The 23,948-nt window shown below is 39.1% G+C and overlaps 1 protein-coding gene across 4 annotated transcripts; it reads right to left on the reverse strand.

The window, feature by feature from the left end:
- Window positions 1-203: 203 nt before the first annotated feature.
- Window positions 204-20,709, reverse strand: csnk1a1 (casein kinase 1, alpha 1). Of its 4 annotated transcripts, none has more exons than XM_055158872.1 (12): window positions 20,374-20,709; window positions 20,021-20,263; window positions 19,814-19,920; window positions 13,136-13,262; window positions 12,879-12,977; window positions 8,719-8,802; window positions 7,599-7,738; window positions 7,449-7,527; window positions 7,163-7,237; window positions 6,463-6,569; window positions 5,438-5,586; window positions 204-894 (listed from the first exon to the last, which is right to left on the reverse strand). In XM_055158872.1, the coding sequence occupies exons 2-12, from the start codon at window positions 20,141-20,143 to the stop codon at window positions 887-889; spliced, it is 1,098 nt and encodes a 365-aa protein (XP_055014847.1). In that variant the 5' UTR covers window positions 20,144-20,263; window positions 20,374-20,709; the 3' UTR covers window positions 204-886. The 4 variants fall into 4 exon arrangements, with proteins under 4 accessions (XP_055014847.1, XP_055014849.1, XP_020775648.1 ...); XM_055158874.1 differs by having other exon boundaries at window positions 5,474-5,586; window positions 20,374-20,708; XM_020919989.2 differs by lacking the exon at window positions 8,719-8,802 and having other exon boundaries at window positions 20,374-20,705.
- Window positions 20,710-23,948: the final 3,239 nt, after the last annotated feature.

Raw genomic sequence — 23,948 nt, forward strand, 5'->3', positions numbered from 1 at the left:
TGCAAGAAATGCACCAGCTTGGTCTGAGGTTTCATACTTCATTTTGTAATGTTAATTCCAGCCATCACTCACTCAGAGCCTTAAGAAGGGAGCAGTGAGTGGGGACAAGAGTCTGTGTTTGGTCATGAAGCAGTATTAAAGGAGGCACTGACGATTTACTTGCCCAGCCCAAATACCTATAAGTCAAGTGAGGGACAAAGACGTACGGTACTTACAAGACCTGGCTTGTATAATGTTTTTATTTGGATTTTTTGGAGAGGTTCAGAGGTTTTACAACAGATTTAATAGTAATCCAGAACTCTAAAGAGAAAGGGAGAGAGCCAGAGCGTCATTCTACCTCGACCATTGTTCATCAACAGGCAAACTCCTAATGAGCACAAAACAAAAGAACAAAGTCCAACATGTGATTTTTGAAACTCGCAAATTTCATCCAGGGCTGAATCATCTCAACAAGGGAAACCAGTTCAAAGTTTTACATCTTTTACATTTGCTTGATAAAAGTAAAATTAGGAGAGAGCAAAACATTTCTGGTTTTCACCCTCCAAAAAGAAATAAGAATAAAAATAACCCCAACAAAAACAGCCAACTATCTTATTAGAGGTTCAAATAAACCTTACAAAAGTCTACAATGACAGGACAGAGACAGGCGGAAGAACAGATGGGGGCAGGGCTACGGTCCACGTCCAGCGGCGGCCTACAGGTGTGCAGTCTGGACTGGAGAGATTTATTATATACATATGAATATATAGATGAGACAGCGGACAGGTGTCTGTAGATCTATACATTTCCGTTACATAGATAGTTAATATGGAAGGAGAGACACAGACTTTCTGTTGGTTGCTCGTCCAGAAGAGGGTGCATTGGTCATGGAGCCGCCTCTGTGGAGCTAAAAACCTACAAAGAGATGAAAGGGTTAGAACAAGACCAACCCAAAACTGAACAGCACAGGTTAGAACAGATGAGCAACACAGAACAGACCAGTTCCACATCCCACATAGAACATACAATAGAACCCACCATTCCCACATAGAACATACAATAGAAACCACCAGTCCCACATAGAACAGCAGTCACTCAAAGAATAGCCCAAGTTAGAACAGACATATGTAAACCCTGGCCTATGAAATTCTAATCAAATGTGGCCAGTAGAAGAGGATTTGTGTAGTGCCATAAGGCGTATGTGGATATGTGAAAATCCTGTTTTTGTTTGCTGTGCCCGGTGTATATATCAGAGCTTGTTACAGGTGCCTTAGACAACCATCAAATGTCTAATAGACAAAGTCTACATCCCCAGCTGTACAATTAATTTTGAGGTACTTTACTTCAGTAACAGAACTGAGCACTTCGTCCACTCCTGTGCATTTGACTGTAACCACTGAGCTTCCATAAGCTTTTGCTAAAGATGCTAACATTGTTAGGTAGCCCTAAATGGCAGTGATGAGGGGTTGTTGGTTTAACTCTTGGTTTAACTGTTAAACTCTTGACTTTGACCTTCAAATGAACAGTTTGAAATCAATTTGTGTGTATAGTGAGTGTGTTGTATGTATAGTGTGTGCTGGTTTTATGTACTTTTCTCTGTCCTGTAGATGATTTCACATCAACCTGCTGAGTGACTGAAGATGGAAATTAGCCACGCTGGCTATAATCTTTACATATTTACATTTTCAGCGTTCATTAATATGCACTGTCCCTTTACAAATAAGAAATCTGATTCAGGTAGTAATAATAATAATAATAATAATAATAATGATAAACATGTCCTGAGGCAGACTGACGGAAGCGTTACTATCAGTCTGACCACCACCACACTCGGCACTTTTAAGTGTGTGAAGTGTCTTGCCCAAGGACACATAATCAGTTTCTACCACTGGCACTCTACTGTGGAACCTGTGGTCCCAGCGGTCTCCCATCCAAGTACTGTCCAGGCCCAGCTTAGCTTCTGAGATGTGATGAGACCAGGTTTTGACAAAGAGGTGTGGCCATAATGTTGGCTCTTGATCCAGGGCTCCAGACCAACTGTTCCAGGAGCAGGGTAGCCCGTAACTAAAAGAATACTTAAGGGAGCATGACATAAATGTACATAATTTTTCCTAGTTAATATATTTATATACTTAATGTTTATTTGTAATGTAACCAGCTAAGAAATACTTTTTTAGTGAGAGGGTAAGCGAGAAGCAGGTCATCTGTAAAACAGATCTGGTTTGAGAAAATGTAAGTTGCTATAAACTTAAAAAAGATTTGTCTAAATTTTTCCTCAATGCCCCATCTCATTATTCATCTGTAATAAGCTCAAAGAGTAGAGGCAGAGCAGAATGGCACAACGTCACGTGAGCGTCTTTTTATTAGAATAAAAAGGTGGTTGAGTTTAAGCCTGAGCTTATCCTTAGCTCAGCTGTGTCTGTTGCTGCTTTGGGAGCAGAGGGAAGGTGGACCCAAGACGTGGGAGGAGGGGAGAGAGCTATATGTAAAGGTTATTTCTCATGTTATTACTCAAATGAACAATTAATTTAATGTGAATACTAGGCAGCACTGACAGTACAGTACTGAGCTGCACTGGTTCTGGTTGCACATGTGTGAGTAGTTACAAAAAAATCATCCCCCTCATTGACGAGGCACAACCCTCTGAACCCCACTGAACCCCAAACTGGCACCTCTGAACCCCACACTGGAGGTGGACTGGCTGAGAACTCCGATAGAAACTAATGGCCTCAGCTGTAATGAACAAACTTTATCAGAGTTTCAGAGATTGTGAATTATTGTTGCACTGGAATGTATGCATTAATAAAAACAGGAGGAAAGCCTGAATCTTTTACTGGATTTACAAAGCTCCAGATTGATGGTGGAAGTAGATTTCTGCAGCTAAACAAAACCATACATAAATCAATCTATCAATGTATTTTTACACTGATATTTTTCTTGGTTTAACTTAATGATTCAAAAACTCAAAGTCGGTGTATTGTCATTGGCATTAAATAGTCTATTAATGAGGCAGAGAGAGTAGACTGAAGAGATATGATCCCAAATGCTTTTTGCTGAACACTGTTAATACGTTAAACGTTAACGGACTGCTTAGAAATGTGGACTGTACAAAACAAATTCAAAAACTTAAGTTAAATCAGTGTTTTTGTGTGTTTATTACATTGACATGAGTGATTTAGCTGCTATGTAGCTACAACATTTGCACCATATTTTTGCTATTTTATCAATTTCAGTCATCAGTCATTGTTATAGGTACAGGGCTTCATAATAAAGCAGATTTACACACACACACGGGACCCTTTTTGATAAGGTGAAAAAGTAAACCAAATGTCAAGCCATTGCAGAATTATAGCTGAGATATTTGTATTACTTTCTATATTCTATTTTTACTTGTATATATACATTTATATAATTATACCTTTTTGACACCCGTCTTTTGCCATTTTTACTACTTATTTTTGGACTTTATTATTACCATTTATATTTTTGCTCTTTGTTATTATAATATTGTATAATATTGTGATGTCTAAGTCGAGGCAAAATCTACCTGATCTATATCTATACACTACTTTAAAATCAGACCTGTGCCAGGTTAGTCTGATTAGTTCTAAGACAAATCACTGTCTAATTTCATTTAATGGCAAAAAACTCCCAATGCAAACTTTGTGCCATCCATTACCGCTAATCCACCACTAACAACATGCCGTCCCTGTCAAATTTAGTCACGGGAGCGCAGGAGCTCCATATGATCCTCAAAATGTGTTTTATTACTGTACCTCTTATTGGATTTTACACTTCTACTGCTCTTTCTACTTTGCGTTACAACACTGAAATGTCCTAACTGGGGGACATTTTATGACATCCTATCATTTTATTTCATTATGATCACTGTAGAGTCACAGTTGCTGAATGAGACACTTGTGAAATGCTTCCTCTATTAACCTTAACATCACCCTACCATCACAGCTACTCTACAGAAAACGTTTGTTCAATCCCTACATGCTGCCTTTAGGCCAGTTCATACACAGCAATAATGTGTCCTACCACAACTCTGCAGACGTCACACAGATCTATGTCTCACTGGCAGCAGGAGACTATGGACCAGTGGACTCACTCTGCCACTGCATCCAACAGATCAGTGTGGAGGCAAAACAATTTTCTCCAGCTAATGTCAGACAAGACTGAAGTCAGTGTTTGGTCCACAGAAACAAAAAGACCGTGTCAGCAGTCACCTCCAGTCTCTCTCTCTAAAACCTTCAAATCAGGCAAGAAATCTCGGGGTAATAATGGACTCAGACTTGAACTTTAACAGCCACATCAAATCAATAATGTCTGCAGCCTTTAATGATCTAAAAACATAGCAAAAATCAGAAGTAAACTGTCTAAATCAGACCTGGAGAGACTTATCCATAGGTTTGTCTCCAGTAAGTTAGACTCCTGTATCAGCCTCTCAATGTCTCTCCAGACGAACTGTGAGACAGCTGCAGTACATCCAGAACACTGCAGCTCAGGTCCTGACTCAAACCAGGAGGTACGAGCACATGCGTCCTGTGCTCAGGTCTCTGCACTGGCTCCTGTGGCTCAGAGAATAGACTTTAAAGCGGCTCGGCTTGTGTACAAGTCTCTCCACGGCCTAACACCAAAGTACATCTCTGACATGTTAGTGTCATATGAACCATCTCGCACTCTGAGGAGCTCAGGGACCGGCGTCCTGCTGGTGCCCACAGTCACGACTAAACACAGGGAGTCAGAGTTTCAGATTCAACCAAAACAGTTCTGTTTGGCTCTGCATATGACTGAATGGTTTTCATTCTGCACTCTTCTCTCTGATTGAATGTTTCTCTCTTTTTTATTTTATGATTATTTATGTTTTGTTTGTTTGTATTGTGTTTTAATGCATTTCTTCTTCAATAAAGCCCTTTGAATTACTTTGTGTACGAACTGTGCTATACAAACAAACTTGCCTTGCCTTAAACATGTGTACATAGCTTGTTCCAGACAGACGCACAGAGTGGAATTTTATATCATCAAAACAGCTGGTTGCACCAATTTAGGCAGAGCCAGTCCTCAGACTCCCACTCAGTCACAGACATCACAAAGTAAGAGGGAATAAAGTGTGGAATCAGAGCAGTGTGCTAAAAACATGTCCACAACAGGGCACGTTGTTGGCATGTTAACACTAAGTCAGTGTGGAAACACTAGAAAAGACCAGCCCAAACAAAGGAACAGAAGAGCATTGTGGCAAAGTTAGTAGTCAAATTCCCCAAGGACGTCTTTACTTTGAAAAAACAAGCCAATCAGTCTTTTATTGCAGCATTTTGCATCTCCAATTGTTTGTTTTTGGTTTTCAACAAACTTGGAATAGAGTAATAGGCAAGGGCACACTGAATGTCTATGGTCCTACGTGGCTGGTAGATGATTTGATGTCTCAAACGTCGCTTGGCTGTTTGCTACTAACCTTTCATGTTAGGCTTGGGTTTGTCAGTTTGCTTGCCTGTGGGGGTTTGTGCCTGCTGGCCTTGGCCCCCTGAGGAGGCCCCTTGCTGGGCAGCTTTCTGTTTCAGCATGGTCCAGTCAAACGTGTAGTCGTACTGATGGTTCAGAGTCCTGCAACAACAATCAAGGTAATGCAAGACAATAACTACACATTTCATTCAAGAATCCCCAAGTTGTAAAGATGCAGTATAATTATTTCTACTGTGTGCACTACCGCACATCAGTAGGTAGCACAGCGCTGCTTGGTGGACAGATGAGTTTACAACTGTTTCTCAAACCTCCTCAGCTCCTCTTCACAATTTGTCGTTTAAATTATTCATATCAAATCTGGAGAAACCATCATGTTTGTGACAAGCATTCCCATGTACACAGGTTCAGCCACTAAATCAGAAACATGGAAAAAAGGATTTCCCCCGCTTTTACAACATGGGGTCTAGACATCCTCAAATAAGTGCTGTAAATGCATGTGATTTTTATTTAAACTTAAACATTTTCAAATTGGAAGACATAACACAAAAGCTTCCATATTAATCTCAATATGTTGATAATTAAGCCCATGTATTTGAGCTGGAGGGCACGTTCATTTCTGTGGTAGATTAGGTAATTCTCTTTTCTCCTGTTATTATCTCTTCAAATCCTGAGTCCATCCATATTAAATTGAGTTCAGTATCATCTCTGCCAGGACAAACAGTATGTTTAGAAAGTTTGTACAGAAGTAAGACTCTTATTTCTGAAATGGAGGCAAAAGTAAGGAACATAATGCAATTCCAGCTTCAAAACATTTAGTATTCCTACATTGGTTTATTTAAAAAGCTATTATGATGGGTACTTAGCACTTAAAACTAGATTTTCTACTGTGTTTTGACTATTCACCTAGTTGCTGAAGAGTCTGCTCATTTCTCATTTAGCGCCAATACCTGGCCAGCACACACAAACGGCATTCATATGTAAAGGGTTTTGACCAGCGCAGGTAGTTTGTATGCTTACCTGAAGAGAATGCGGAAGAGTTGGCGCAGGTACATATAGTCAGGGGCCTCTTCGAAGCGCAGTCCGCGGCAGTAGTTCAGATACATGGCAAACTCTGCGGGGAAGCCCTGCATAGAAACAGCAGTGTCAAGCCCATATAGACATTGGTCTTGAAACACGGCTCTAAAAGAACTTTCTGTGGACATTCTCGAACCCCAGTCTGAACTGTCTCACTTTCCTTCAAGCCTTAGTATGAAACTGTCATTTTATTTATTTATTTTAATGACACATTTCAGCTAATGTTCATACTGTACTAGACATCTAAATAAGTAGGTCTATTTAACTTTTAAGTATTTAAATTAACTATTGCTTTAGCTTTTACTTTGTCATATAGGCCTAAATCATAATTTAGTATCATCAATTATAAGCGTATACTCAACTTGACCTATAGGAGCCATGGTCAAAAGTATCTGTATTTGACTGCAGCTTAAGTGACAGAAAATATTTTATCTGTGTATCGTTTTACGTGACACTGACCAATTTAATGCCAGTGAGACATAACAGCAGATCCAGTCTAGCTATGCTTTGAGTTAGCTAATTAGTTAGAAAAAAAGAGACATTTGTCTCGAGCATACTTCTTTGCCCATTTGACATTTCCCAATCGTTTTACTTTTTTTTTTTCCTAAAGCGATGAAAAGGTCATAAGGTCATGGTCACGTACCTTACACAGAACCTCAACAGGTGTGGACATCTTCTTCTCTGAGATCTTCTCATACTTCTGCTTCTTAGTGGCAGCCTAACAAGAATGCATTCACATTATAATGCCTGGCAGTTTGTTTGCCCCTTCAATCAAAGAAACTACTGCCAATGGCTTGATGGGAAATCCCAGAATGTAGCATAATAGATTCCATTAGTCTGGTTAGCTACATAAAAACAAATATATTTTTTGGATTAATATCTATCTAGTTTTCACAAGACTGCAAGTTTGGTGCATTAGTGATCTGTACCTTCAGCCCTTGCCAGGGCAGGCTGGTTCTGTTAAAGTACATGAGCACATATCCTAGAGACTCCATGTCATCGCGCCGGCTAGAAAAAGACAACATGTTAACCACTCTGCCACAGCACCCAAAACCTGGCACAAGTTCAAATGTGCGGACCTCTGCTCGATGCCCAGGTGTGCGTTGATGGAGGCGTAACGAGCCGTGCCGGTCAGATTCTTGTCTTCTCTGTACGGGATGTGCTGCCGCGTCCGGTTGTCTCTGTACTTCTTTGCCAAGCCAAAGTCGATAAGGAATAACTGAGGGAACAGAGCAGAAAGAGTTTGAGTGTGTGCCTGTGAACATCTGCCAAACAGTTACCATTTGTTAAACTGAATCATTAAGTTCATGTTCATGTTAGCATTTGCACTTTTCTAACACTTTTCTAACACTGCCAAAATCTACCTGTGTTAGCGTGGCATATAGTTAGGAGGTAGTAGGAGGCTGTTGTGGGGTGGAATACCTTCGAGTGCATGTCACAGATGTAAAGTGAGCCCTGAGAGCTAACCTGGCACACGGCTTAGTTAGGACTGTCCCTACCAGACCAACATGAACAGCTTTATACACAAGCTCTAAACGGCCGCATACACAAGCTGGGCTATGAACTGACACTGTGTGTCGCTTTATTTACATCAATCTAGTGACATCATTAAAGATGGAGCCCAACAACAGACTCCAGCTTTAACAACCAAATGTGACCATACCAGCACTGAGTGGACAGACGGGCCAGAGTCGTTATGCACCACAAAGTCAAAGGCACAGCTCAGTTAGTATGCTACGACTTAAGCCGCAAATTAAAGTCGATGACTGAGAGCACAAGCACAGAAAGCAGCAGCCATTTTCTGAAAGCATGTGACAGTGGAGACATTTGCCTGAGAACAGTCTCTTATCATTCAATTTCACCTTATTATTAATTAAATGGTATTTATGGAAGAAGTGATTTAGAGAATGTTTCAAGTGCAGTTGTGTGTAAACCCATACAACTTGTTGCTACTTTAGTCCCTGCCATAAGCCCTAATATAGCTTAATCACACTAACCACATGCGGACACATATTATACAATAGTCTGCAAGAATGCTAGAACTGGACTCATCTCAGGCCAAACATCACATGGGCGACAGGAGCTGTCCTGTATAAGCGTAGTGTTTTCAGAGCAGAATGGTCACAGGGCCAGTGTGTTAGGTATGATTGCAAAGCGACAGCTGCAAAGAGGCAGCTGGTGTGGTGGTAAAGGTCACACCTGGTTTAATCCTGAGAAAGATGGCTCCTGAGAAGAGCTAACAGCCACGCTTCTTTTCCTCTTCCCCACTGACGAGTCTAAACACTAGACAGACAGTAGAGGGGCAGGGGTCAAACAGCAGCCTCAGCTCACACCCAGTCACTGAGTCCAGCTGTACCTGTACACGTACGTACAAGTGTACGTACGTGCGCACATGTACATGCACACGTACTAGGACCCAGGCTGTCTACCCACACTCTGCACCACTAAAGCAACTGTTTGCGGCATCACTGTGATTGGAGTCGAGGAGAGAATCTACAGAGGGTGTGGATAGATGATGCGGCTAAGTGCACAGAAGGTAGCTAGACTTCTCAGGTTCCATCTGTCCCTTAAAGCTACCAAACACTAGTTAAGAATCCCTAAAAGACAAGGCAGAGGCTGTCTCTACATGGTATGTGGATATACATCAAGTCAAAGAAAGATTAAGCCATGTGACCTGCCTTCAAGATACTTGTGGACATGAGTGGACAGGGGTTCTGTAGTTAACGTGTGTGTGTTGCCATGTCAATATAGTACTTTCAAAATTACACGATTATTTCAGTTGGGACAGTTTTTCACTTTTGCAAAAATTAAGTATCAGAAAACTTTAAAATACCCACCTTATCATTGTCATTTTAAACTCTGAGAGAAAATGTATTTAAATTGAAAGACATTTTCTTAAAGTTCAGTAAAAATCTGTATTCCCCTTCACACCTTACACATGTTCAGGTGTTTTTCAATAGTTAAACTGATTTGCAAACATGGGCACAACACAGTAGAGTATCAAACAGTGCTTTTGATGTCTTGAATAGAAAGCCAATCAGCAGAGAGAGCCGTTAATATCATTACATTGTTTTAAAACACTAGTACAGTACTTCTTGGCTGTCTGTATGCGCTCTTTTGTTACCTGGCCAGCCAGAACCACACACTTTGACAAAACTTGACAAGACGATTTCAGAGGACGTGATTGACAGGCGGATTAACCAATCAGTGAGACGCATGCTCCATTCGTGTCAAAAACAAACACGGCTGCTTACACACAGAAAAGAAAATCTACATAAATGATTGATTTGAGTCAGGATTAAAAGGACACTTATTTGTGAAGAACTGTGATCTGAGAGGTGCCTGTATGTGGAGTTGCAAATGTGTTGGTTTTGGAGCTACTTTTCGTTCTCATTGGTTAGAGCTTAGCTGCTGTGAGCTAGTTGTTTCTTGCATTGGCCTAGTGTAAAGTGACTACAGTGTCTGTACACATTACTGGATATGCAGTGCTATGTAAATGAGCTGTGAATACAGGTGTGAATGGTCCACATTTACGCATATAATTAATTACTGTGGCGTGCACGTATTTACAATAGCCACTAAAGGCTAATGTTGGACCATAAAGAGGCAAAATAACAGTAAATGTTGCCTAAATAAACTAAATTTAAAATCCAATAAAACCAAACCTAAGTTTTATAATCAGTTGAAGATTTACAGTAAATGTTTTTGTCACTAAATATATCGGCTATTGGCACCTCCAAAGCCGTTTATCGGTATCATACCGGACCCCCCCAAAAAAATCCATATTGGTTGGGCCCTAGTTGGCTCATTTAAAATGTGAATGGTTCCAGAATTTGAACAGAATGTAGAGGGGAGTGGTTGGTCAGACTTCTGTATGTTTTAAGATTGTGCTGCTGAGCTTCTCACAAGAGGAAAGAAATTTGCTTCATCGATTTGTATTTGTGCATTATGATTCACAATGAAATCTCCAGCACTCTTTATTGTCACTATTTCACACATTGCCCTGTGGTTTAAAATGATAAAGACACCGGGCTTGTTGGTTAATTATGTATTTTGCACCTTTGTTACCGTGACTTTTAATATCTTCATCAATGAGCAAAAAAAAAAAAAAAACACAGCAGAGACAAAACGGCAGCACAGTGTCAGCACTGTGCACTGCACAAGCAGCACTCCCGTTTTAACACAGGCCCACATGTGCTCAACCAAAGCACAGCGTAAATACGCAGTGACCAGTGTCCAGTGTCCAGAGCTGCACTTTGCACTACCCCACTGGACACACTTTTTTATTCACAATGGATTTTCATTATTTCCATGACTATTTATTAGGGCTGCGCACGTCAACTCAAAAAAACATTCATGGTAGTTAATTATTTTGTCTGTAAAAATCATCTCTGGTATCAGTACTCGTTAACAACGAGTATTCAAAATGAAGTACTTGTACTCATACTGGAAAAAGCACCATCAGTGCATCCCTTTTCACTCCAGGTAAACGCGGAATCCCCAAGTGCATTCAGTGTCATTCATTATACCCAGTGTGCAGCCAAATGGAAAATATGATCAAATCTTGGCAATAATCCTCCTCCGCCCAGGTGAGCAGAGAAGTCACTACACAAGCAAAAGCATGTGCTGTGCAGCGGGAATGGGAAATAAGGTGGTGCTGTGTGCGTGTTAGTCCATGTAAAATTCAGAGCACATTTGTGCAGTTAGAACAGGACAGACAATAAAAGTATATTTTAAAAGAGAATTTAAAATTAGAACATAATTACGTTCAATCTATAAAAATATTTCCTATTTGGAATGCAGCGGCTAGTTATGTCCATTTACATATACTGTCTATGCTCAATGCATGTTATTGTACTGTCTAGCTATTCCATTCCAACTACACCCCTCTTTAACATAACACAAGGTAGTTTCTGAGAATGAATTTGGTCTTTCATCACGATAACTATTTTAAAGTGTTACCTTGCGTTTTTTTCTATACATTTAGAAGACATATAAAATGCTCTAGATCAAAATCGCCTCAAAAACAACAATATGCACTGACCACTCAAAGTACAACTTTGAGTTAATGGGAAATCATAGCATAGTTAAAAGCTCTTACGAGTGTTTTTTAATAATTAAAATTCACTAAAGTAATAGGTCTGCTCAATTACTGTCACAATTCATGCCATATTGCCATGAATAAACATAAATATATATTTGTCAGTCAGAAATTATAAACAAATATAAATTTAAAAAATCTAAAATCTATCCAAAGCTAAACAATACTAGCCTAGCCTTACTAGCCTATTTACAATAAAAAGGGGCTTAGGCTTTTTATCTTTCAAAAGTTGTGGCTGAAGTTAGAACATGGCAAAGCAAAGCAAACCAAAGAGCATAGATGATTAAAAGTAGCCTTACTATCCCATTAATTTCTCCTCTTTTTTTCAAGTGCTTTCTCTTCTTATGGTCAGGACCAAGACTCTTGTTCACGATAGAGCACGTTTAAGTGAGTTAATCTGACATTAAATGGCGTTTGAACAGAACCGAGGTAAGGCTAGCCCCTCACGCTCTGCCTCTACCGGGGCACATCTGTGGCTGCACATCCACTTCAGAATTATGGACTAGAAATTGAAACCAAATTGTCAAATCATATACAGCCGTTTACATGAGCCTTTAATACAAGTTAAGTAGTAAGTCATAAGAAGATGTTCTTCATTATAGGACCAGTCTTGAGACACTATTCACAAATTACTTGCAGGACGATTATTTAAACAACCAAGTCAAGGAGTTTCATTGAGGAGTTGAGCTTCAGTCTTGTAAGATGTGGTGCGAGTAGCCCAGGTTCAAGACACTGTTTAGTCATTTACAATTTCTATTCTGTTCCTACTCTTTTTCAAGTCCAAACAAAAGCATTCAAGTTCAGCATTTTTATTAGAATGAATCTTATGTGTTTGTAAAGAAATAGGCAACTCAATCAATATTAGGATTATTTTAAGGTTTGTTTGTTTTTTTTAAGTGGTTGTATCTCATGTTATATCTCCGTTATGACATGCACAGATTTGTTCAAATTAGGGCAAGACAGGTAGCCTACAGTGATATAGTATGTATATTTAGGATAGGCATGTGGCTTGAGAAGGTCTTTTGAGAAGGTCCTTCCCGGTTTTTTGCTTTATTTGTGATGCAACATTAATTGTGGTAAAATGTATACATATTCATGAATACTATGGTATGCTAAAGCACTGCTTAACCAAAGCCATATGGTGGCTTTATACAGTGGCAGTATACCTTATTTCAGAGTATGGCCTCATCCCTAGCTAGATCGCAGTACACGTCTTTAGTGGTTGGTTGCATTTTTCCAAATACAGTGTGACACTCACCTTGTTACAGTGACGGCCGATGCCCATAAGAAAGTTGTCTGGTTTGATATCTCTGTGGATGAAGTTTTTTGTATGCACATACTCGATTCTGCTGATCATCTGAACACAGGAAAACATGGGATTAATCTTCTCACATGCCAGTGTGTAGAACACAGCACTATTTGAAGCTCAATTCCATTCAGGTTGATTATGATAAACCAAAATTATCATTTGAAATATAATACATTTATTTGATAAATTTGCGCTCAATAAATTACCTGATCTGCCAGCATAAGCACTGTCTTCATGGTAAAGCGTCGAGAGCAGAAGTTGAAAAGGTCCTCAAGACTGGGTCCCAGTAGGTCCATAACTAGAACATTGTAGTCCTTCTCCTGTCCATACCACCTGGAGAGACAAACATACACATGTTGTTACTTAATGGAAACAGAAATACAAAACTTGTGTTATGAAAAATTCTACATGTTAGTTATTATCAAATGTGGAACTACCCCATTATGGATTACACAACCGAAAACTCTCAGCCATTTTAAAACCATTCAGACTATCAAAGCTGCTCCATTTGACCGCAACACAGCATCACTGTTCATTTTAGCAGATACAGACAACATCTTCAACATGAGGCTAATGGGACTCTTGAATCTAGCTAACATGGTTTTCAAAGCAAATATAATAGCCTATTATGTAACATAATGATTTGTGCAGTTGAATTCTATCACAGAATGTTTAACTGGGCTACAGAGTACTATGCAGATGAGTGAAGGCAATCATGTGCCAATACTACTACGTGTACTTTTAACTAAATGCAGTGGTTACTGAAGTAGCTTACCAACAATGAATAGAACAGACAACAGAGCCGCATATTCAAAGGCTTTGCAAGCTCAGAAAGCATAAACACAAATGTAAGACATATTGTATCCAAGAAATAATTGATACAAATTAAAAAGTTAGAATAAACCACCGTGAACACAGGCTTTTCCCTTCAATCACTTCAGATCAAGCAGGTGGACTTCACCTCCCCTGTCGTTTTTGCTCTTCCTAAAGCTGCAGAGATGAGCTAAGCAGAACTGAGTAAGGCTGGGTGAGTGGACCTGTGTTATTTGTGCCGCCTCCCTTCTGGGAGGCACAAATAGTGAAAAAATATATACAATTGAAGGCATGTTTAAGCCACTTACACAATAACAAACAGTACAATTTAACACTTTAGTAGTAGCTACATGTTTTAAAAGCACACTTTTAACTTGTAAACAAGGCTGGGTACCAATAAAACATTGCTGAAACAATACATACCTTGATACATAGGCCACAATATGAATCTTGATACAGTGCACTTTGAATTTGTTACAATTCAATACAATGACATTTCAAATAATTTCTATGCAATTCAGTATAAAATAAATCTAAATCTAAATCATGGCTGTGATACTAAAACTATCATATTGTATCGTCAAAAGTCTCAAAATAATAAGATGGACTGTCATAATATATATCGAAATTATAAGTTTCATTGCTTTAACAGTTTTGGTGTAGCAATAGCTACAGAAACCAGATCTAAATAAACCATGATCCTTTGTTCTGTTTCAGCACAGACTACAGGAAAAAAATGCTGTTAAGCACTTTTAAATCTTTTAAGATTGTCAAGGCATTTTAAAAGGACAAGTAGCATATTCACTATTTTGTTAGCACTTCACAGACTATTGCAACAAATATAACACCGTATTGATGCACATCATGAAAGTATCATACAGAGACATTTGAATATCGTTACTGCACCATGAAATTAAATTATATAAAACAAAATTTCAATATTTTTGCAAACCACTAATCTGAAATATCACAATTACTTAAAAGATCAATCATACTGTGACATCTATCACAATTATTCATTGTGCCTTTGCCTTGATTGACCACATATCAACATTCCACTAAACTCATCAAACAATAAGATGTTAGTGTTTGTGCGGTCACTAGGGTTGTCAAATGTCTAGAAAATTAAATACTAATCAATACTAAAACTAGTATAGAAAGTAAATACTCATTTGAGCAGGTATTGATACCAAAACTCTGTTCCGAGTAGGAACTGAACGAAAAGGTCCAGTTAGTACTGGTACCAAAAACATTCAGAGCCACCTTTCAGTTCCTTGGCTTTGAATGCCCGTGTCAAAAAGACAATAAATATACTGCTAAGATTCAACAGCAGCACAAGTGCTCATGCATCACGACTGCTCCCTGAACAAATGATGGTACAAACAGCACATTTAACACATTACATGTTCAAACAAAGTGCAGTGTATCATCTTGCCGGTAAAACACAAGAGCAGCGTGAAACTTATATCCACTCGAAAACACATCAAGTCTAAAGTGTCGGCTTTTACAGTGTCTCAAAGTCAAAGTGCGTAATAATAAATCCACAACTAGGCACAGTCTGCAGTGTGCTTGTTAAGTTGAAGCCAAACTCCTCCAATATTCTACTCAGTCCCGGTAAACGCGTAATTCCCAATTAAGTAGGGTAATATCCAGTGTGGAGCGTGCGTCTGCGTACAGATGCAGCCAAACGTGATAAGTTGAAGCCAAACAGATAATATGAACCAAAACTCCACCAAATTCCCCCTTTTCCTAGGTCCCGGTAAATATCCATTTTGGACAGCATGTGCGTAAAGATGCAGCCGAAAGAGTCTTTGTAAAGTTCTCCATAATCCTCCTCCTCCTTTCAGGTAACCATGCTGTAGATGTGTAGTTATTTATCAAAACAAACACAACGTGCTCCGTGCAGTTGTTTTTGATATAAACTGAAGCGCACATGACTCCAAATAAGAATCAACTATGCGCTCTGTTTCATTTGCACGCGCATGTGTTAAGCCCGAAGCTGGCGAAAGGCCTATTAGTATCGCAGAGCAATGCTCCTATTGGGCGGAATTAGGGCAAAAAAACAATCATGAAAACTGACACAAAAGTAGATCACGACAAGACAAGGAAAAAATACTATGACACCAATGCCATCCTGTTAGGGTTGGGGCTAGGGGTTAGAGTCATAGTTGGGATTAGTGTGGGGCGCGGTGTTTGCAGGGCACAGCATTTTGTGGGGCACGATCTTTGCCAATTGTGGCTATATTTTGGAATATAACTGAACATCGTATGGTAGCTCACTATGTTTTAAAATATGAATTTACACGAAGTAGTTCAAAGGACTGAAATGTATTTTCTTAATAATATAGGCCATTATAATTTACATAAAAAATATAGGCACTCAAAAAAGAATTGTTCAGGAACTGGTATCAAAAAAACAGGTATCATTGAAGTACTGGTATCGAAAAAGCCATTTTCACAAGACAAAAATGTACCTTTCCTGAATGTCTTTAGAATGGTCTGAAGCTGTATCAGAAAAGCACATACTGGTATATGCCCACGGACCACTATGAAACCTACCTAGACCACAAAAGGATTACACAGATACAAGGCCACATGGTAATATAAAAGAAAGTACTATGATTTAAAGTTGAGAGTCACTTCTATTTTGTAAACAAGTGTTTACATTGACTCTGATGCCACAATGACAATAGAGTATAGTACTGAAAAAGAGTTTGAAATTTTAAGAGTTATTTAGAGTTGATCCCTTTTACTTGAAACTAGCTACACCAATCATTCTGGTTGTGCTTGAACACTGTGTCAGGTTGAGTCAGCAGGAGCAAGCCGGAACAACCCTGAAGGCACTGAAGAGAGGTGTGGCAACAGGAAGAGCAGGTTGGACAGGCTCAGACAGGAGGAGAGCACAGACAGTAACACACACATGCAGTATCACTGGCACTATGCAGCCAAGTCTCAGTGGGGAGCAGAAACTGGCTGCAGCTTGACGTGTTTAGCTTCTTGTCCCTGCTCCAACATGTAGCTGAGGAGGGAAATCTTTTCAGTTCTAAACAGAGGCCATTTACAGAGCTCAGGCAAATAAGACACACATTCAAGTGCTCCCGCTGAATGAATAACAGGCATCATGGTTAAATGCTACTTCAAAATCTACATGTAGACAATTCATTTATCATTCCAACAAATTTACATCACCAACTCTATTGGTATTCAAATACACAAATAGGTTTTCCCAATCCAAAACTTCCATCCAAAAATCCAAAATGCCAATGTAAATATATGGATAAGATGGGAAAATAAAGGAGCTAGACAGAAAGGAACTAGAGAGAAAGAAAAAGCGCTAAGCAAGTAGTGGTATAAATATTGAAATATTGATATATTATCTAGTTTAAGTCGATGATAAAGTATTGCTATGGTGTATTGATATAGTGGTTTAATAAAGACTTTTAGTAGCTGTATCAAGATATTTGTCGTATCATGGCCTATGCATCAAGGCATGTATCGGCAACTTCTTATTGATACCCAGCCACATTAACGAGTGCCCTGTCAGTCGGGTGAACAGACTAACATATTCAATGCAGCTCAAATAGCTGTGCTAAGTAATCACTGGGAAGGGGACATGCTTTGGATGTTTTCATGTCCCACGTACGTGGTGGTTTGAGTGGAGGGCACAACACACGGCAAAAATGTTACATGCATCCATCTGAATGATGGTGCTGTGGCACTGCTGTCACTATGGAGTTACACACAGGACAGCAGTGAAAGTAGGGCTGCTCGATTATGGGGAAAAAAATCATTATCACAATTATTTTTAGTTACACAATGCATTCATTCAGCATTTTTCTCTCAAAAACACGTTATTGATAATTTAGGCAAATGTTCAAATTGAAAACAAATATAAGCTGCAAATATGTACTTTAGGGCAGTTTTGCAATGTATAAAAAATAAAATGAATAAAATATACTTTGAACATGAAATAAGGCATAGAAAAACAGAAATGTTTCCAAAATAAAATCTCTACATTTAAAAAAATACAATTAATATACTTATATAAAAATATTCTAAAATACACTTTGTTAAGCTTCTACTCAATTATATGAGTTTGGAGGTTGTTTGACACACAAATCGAAATCACGATCAAAATTCAATTAATCGTCCAGCCTTAGGTGAAAGTAGTAAAGCACGACCTTTCGGATGGTTCCCTATGAATAAACATATTTGATATCCATGCATTGAGACACGTGCATGCTCGTCAGCAGAGGGTCATAGATAAAACCTTCATTTGCTTTATTGTGATCATGTAGTCAGGAGAGCCTAGCCACAGTCTAGAGATGTAAAGATGTCCAACTCTCACAGTACAATTTTATCACGATATACATCTCACAGTATGATATGCAATATTTGAGAGGCTAACAAAATTGTAGCCAGGTTACAGACATCAGTGCAAATTATTACTGTCATCATGACAAGAATTAAGATAAAAAAAAAAAAAAAATTATATAGTTCTTCATTTTGTCTGCATGGAAGTGGATTATGGTACATGTAGTTCTCTATATTTAATTGTGATAATTGTGACAGACTTTTGACAATAAAATAGCACAATATTTTGGTTATTGTTCCATTCCTACCAGACCTGCCTACTATTAGGTTTGGTTAAATTAAGAAGTGTATTCAATAAAGGCTGATAGTGCAAATGTAACTTCTATTGAAATCTATGTATGGTTCTCTCTCTGTCTTTAGCTATCAAATCTATGAATCTACATCAGGTAAGCATACAGTTGTAATTAACCCAATCTGAGGGTAAAAACAATCACTTGACTCATTCTGAACATTTATTGACAAACGAGACACCTCTGTATTTCTACCATTGACGCCACAATCTTGGGAATAGTAAAACCAAAGAGGCTACAAAATAAACAGGACCTTGTATACAGAATCCTAGATTTCTCAAAGCCTACATCATCTCAGGACATTGAGACATGATCTTGGGTGTCTTGTGGAGGAAAGCTGTGATATGGCACAAATAAGGACTAACTCAATATCAGGGCTTGCCACCAACAACTACTATTTTTTGCAGCTTGCAAACATTGAACAGCATACAACCCACCTAATACAAAACAAGCGCAGTACAAGATAATCCTTCAGAATGGTAATCCTGACAAAGGCTCTGGTGAGATCTGAACACGGCCCCCTGATCTGCTCTGGTTACTCTGGGGAACTTGTTCACACATGTTTTTAATGCACATTTGTACTGCATGTCAACGTAGGCCATTTTAGGAGGTTTTAGGGATCAAGCGGTGGTGTATTGTCACTAGGCAAATGATCAATTATTAATTTATTGACTTATGACAGCATCAATTACGTTTCCGGCTGTGTGACATATATGGTGCTCATTTCAATGAAACTCGGCCATTTATTCTCATTCAAAAAGGTATGTTTAACTTTCGTGCTTTGTTGTAAAACACCACATATAGAGTCAAAACAACAAACTTGTAGCACAATCTGACTGCGCTGTAGCCCAATGAAAACAGATCCACCCTCGCAATAAAAGGAGGAAGTGAAGAAAAACAACGGGCATCAAGCTTTGCTATTTTCGAGATATAAATGCCCAGCTTTCATAAACAAATAGCGTGTCTCGTCAGAGTATCAGCTTAGATCAGTCAGGAGCTGTATGGAAAGTTGCACCATGTCTCTCGGAGGTTGTTTTTACCACTGAGCCTCGCCGCCATTTTACAGCACTAGAGGAAGACATATTGGGAGCTAACACAAACAAAAGACGAGCGGCCATTTCCAAGCCGCAGTCGCCTTTTCTTAACTACACCATTCGCACTTGTTAACACGTTTGTATATCTTGACAAATATTTCAAAAGGCATTGTGTTACGATTTCAGAACGTACACAAAAAGGACATTATGTGTGAGACATGACGACGTCGTGCAAACACGGCACAGCTCGGCCTGATTAGGCCTTAGGCCAGAAGCTGTAGCCTGGTAGGCTGTAGCACAATTATTAGCATGGATTGATTTGACCAGAACAGGTCCAAACGTTTGCCTACTCAAGTCTGCAGTTTCAGTTTACCTTATATGTGGGATCCCAACACCTCCTTGTAAGATTTTGTACAGTTTGCTTTCATATAGCAACTGTGGATGCCTGGCTTTCTGTGATTCCAATTTTACTGCTACCTCCTGTGAAAAGAAATGATAAGAGAAATGTGGGTTTACATAAACGGCATCCTGAGTTAGACAATACTGGAGTAGAAATAATAAGAGCACAATAATACTTTACCTCTCCATTTGTGATGTTGATGGCCAGATATATATCACCGAAAGATCCCGATCCGATTTTCCTTACAAGCTTGTATTTACCACCGACGATGAACTCGGCTTTAGAACCACTGCTACTCGCCATAATGTCCCCTGATAGTGTCAATCTCCACCGATTTCACGATAGAAAATGTTTCCCAAGCGATCTCAAGTGTCGGTCAAACATAGAACGTATGGAGCCAGCTGCTTCCCCGAAACTCCAGACCTGGTGACACACGAACACTTAGGGCCAACGAAGAACCAAGGCTGATCAACAATCGCGTATGTGGTTTCGTTACTTATTATTGTTGCGGTACATATTAACCAGTTACCTACGTTTTATAATAAATAAGCCAAGCTCCGGGTCGTCCCAAGCAGAGGCCCTCTGAAACCACCCAAAACCAGCTCGGAGTAGCAGCGGCTAATCGGAGTAGTGCTAGCTGGTGTTAGCATTGAGCTAACGCTGTCGATCGGACCAGACTACAAAAATATGCCCCTTCTCCGCGCCCGTTTTCGTCCTCTCCGATGATGTATCCGATTTTTGTGATTTCTTCCTTCGATCCTACGTAGTGAAGTAAAGGGTCGCTGCAAAAAGTACGGCGCAACCCATTCACTCCGCCATCTTGTCTTCTCTGCCCCTCTCTCTCGTTGGTTTCCGTAGGACGCGATCACAGAGACACGTCACGGGGACACGGGCCTCCAGAGTCCCAGCCCCGTCCACCGTCCTGCCCCTCAGGTGGAGCCGACCCAGGCGGAGGCAGCCAGCCAGCACATAGTAGGATCGAAATGAAGAAATACTTGATTCACTCGTGCAGACGGTTGTAAGCTACGCTAGTGTACTGCACTTCATCCACTATTAGTATACTGTGCGTTTAAGGGCTGGGCAATTCTTTTTTCCATGGGCCACATGAGAAAATATTGCAGGACACCTGGCCTAAATGCTTAACTCAATTCTGCGTAATATTAATTGTATTTCTTTATATAAAAAAGCAGTAAATATAATTGTTTTCTCAAGCTGGTATATGTTATGACTAAGCAATGAAAAAGTGAGACAATCTTACAAAAAATGTCATTTAAACAAAATAATAAAAGCAATGCAGCTTTAGACCATGCGTGAGATAAAATTATAAAATGTTTATTTTGTAATTCCAAATTATCTTAAAGGGGCCAGTCAGAGTCAACCATGTCAGTCAGAGTATGTGGCTCTGGAGCTGGACAATGCCCAGGTCTGGTCTAAGCCATGTAGTACTGAAACACACTGGTGTGTAGAGATGGGTAGGCTGCTCTTATACTTGAGTAACTTTTTACATAAATTGTATTTTTCAGAGTACTTTTCTAGCACTTTTACTCCTACTTGAGTTTTTTTTATTTTTTTTATTATTATAGTAGCGTTACAGTAGGCCTAGTCCTATTTGAGTAAACGTTGTGGTTACTCTTCCCATTTTGAGTAAGTCTGACTTGACCGCTCTTTCAGATGTTTATGTCTATCATTATAAATGGCAAACCAACCAGACATAGTGATGAATAAATAACAGAACATTATAGGAAAAAGGAATGCGGGAAACTAGAGAAAGACCAGGGGCTCAAAGAAGAGGTAGAGAAGGCCTGGAAGGTATCAGTAGTGCCCATGGTCATTGGGCTGTAATAATAATAACAACAGTAGTAATTTATCATTTATAGTGATATGTATTATACAGACGTACGGTGTGTGGAACAAATGACTGGAGCAGAACAGGGACAAAATCTGTGTGTGCATAATTATTGGACAGCTGTTAATATGCAGAATTATTACACAACTAAATGAAAAATTAACATTTTCCATTCTGACTTGTTTATTTTAATTATTCAGAATAGTAAAGAACTCTAAATTTACAAATAATCATTTCTGACCAAAAAAAAAAAAATCAGTGACCACTGATGATTAAGGTCATAAGCCTGCCAATCATTTAGTCTGTCAGTTTCTTGATCTGTTGACTTGATCAACTTTTTATGCAGCAGCAACCACAGCCTCCCAGACACTGTTCTCAGAGGTGTACTGTTTTCCTTCACTGTAAATCTCCCATTTAAGAAAGGTTCTCAAGTTCTCAATAGGGTTTAGGTTGGGTGAGGAAAGAGGCCAGGTCGCTATTTTTTCATCTTTAAGGTTTACGCAGTAGAGTACTTCAATGCATGTGATGGGGCATTGTCCTGCATAAAAATCACACTCCTCTTGAAAGATGCAGACTTTTTCTTGTACCGCTGCTTAAAGAAAGTGTCTTCTAAAAACTGACAGTAGGTTTTGGAGTTCATTTTGAGTCAATCTTCAAACCGAAAAGTACCCCACCTCCACCGTGCTGGCGTCTGAGTCGAAGTGGAGCTCTGTCTCCATTACTGATCCAGCCACGGACCCATCCATCTGATCCGTCAAGAGTCTCTCTCTCTCTCATCTCATCAGTCCATAAAACCTTTGAAAAATATGCCTTGGCTCAGTCTTGACGTTTCAGCCGACCAGACCCCTATTGAACAAGTTTCTTGTTCAATAGGGGTCGGTTTCAGTCTTCCTCACCTTGACCATGTCTCTGAGCACTGAACACCCAGAAGTATTCTGGGCACTCCAGGTAGGTTGCAGTTCTGGATTATGACAGCACTGGAGGATAATGGGTTCTTGATAGCTTCATTTTTGATTCTTCTCAAATCTCTTGCAGTTAATTTGCATATTTTTTTCCTCATGTTTCTTGCAACAAAACATTTGATGGTTCTGTGATCACACCCCTATATCTTGGCAATTTCAAGAGTGCTGCAGACTTTTAAAATAATTTGACTTCTCAGAGTCAGTTAAATCTCTTTTTTGGCCCATTTTCCCTGAGGAAAAGAAGTTGCTTAGGTCACATCCTAAGTTGTTTGACAAATACATATCACCTGATATGCTTACAAAAAATAAGAATTCAGGTTCAGGTGGTCATATTAGTTGGAATATTTCTCATAATTTCACATAGTTCTCAGGCTCTTTCTCAGAACACTCGACACAAACACATATTATCAATGAACTGTCTTTATCTTTTCACTGCCAGAATTCATATATTGTTAAGGACTTAGGTCCAAACTTTGTCACTTTTAATATAGAAACTCAGTCTCTGAAACTCTTAATCAGGACTGAGGACAGAGCTGGAAAATGGAAGTTTGGATCTGACTTGTATGTGAATGTCCCCCTTAACTAAATGCTGAATATTAAGAACATTATCTTACTATAAAGAACCGACTTAGTTGAAACTACAGCAGATGAGCTGATGAGCTATTAAACAAGTCCCTCTCAAGTAATTTTATAGTCCCAAGATAGCTAGGATTAGGCAACAGTTTTTCAATTTGTCTCTTACTTTTGTTGAAAACCATACACCTAAACAGGGCCATGAATGCTTGTAGCCTCTCCCTCAAACACACCATCATAGTGCATATGACAGGTTTTCATCTTTTTTTTTTCTAATTTTTACTCTTATTTGGTGGAATGGTATCTGTGATAAATATCAAGTAAGTGCTTCAACTATTAAAATAAAGGCGTTGTCATTTATTTTTATTAGTCTAACCATAGGGTTATTGTGCAATGTAGACAAGACTAGTGTTGGCTTTTATTTACAGTATGGTTGCTAAATAACAGTTATGGAATTACCTTTGTAAAATTCTAAATTTATTAAATGCTGTGTTTTTCATCATCAGAAACACACCTGGAGTTGTTTTTTGGTCATTCAGAGATGTTTAACATAATGATCCTGCATATATTTAGGCTAAGTTCTTCTCTCAAACAGAAAACTGGTGGTAATGTGATAATACAGGAAGTGCTCTACTGTGTTTTTAAACTCCATACACATTCACTAGAATCATTTGAATAATTTCAACCCTGGAATTGCAAATTTCTTCTGAAGAAAAGGTAAAAAGTA

The sequence above is a fragment of the Boleophthalmus pectinirostris genome, unplaced genomic scaffold (genome assembly GCF_026225935.1).
Source record: "Boleophthalmus pectinirostris isolate CB_2022bp ecotype Guang Dong unplaced genomic scaffold, ASM2622593v1 HiC_scaffold_23, whole genome shotgun sequence".
NCBI lineage: Eukaryota > Metazoa > Chordata > Actinopteri > Gobiiformes > Gobiidae > Boleophthalmus > Boleophthalmus pectinirostris.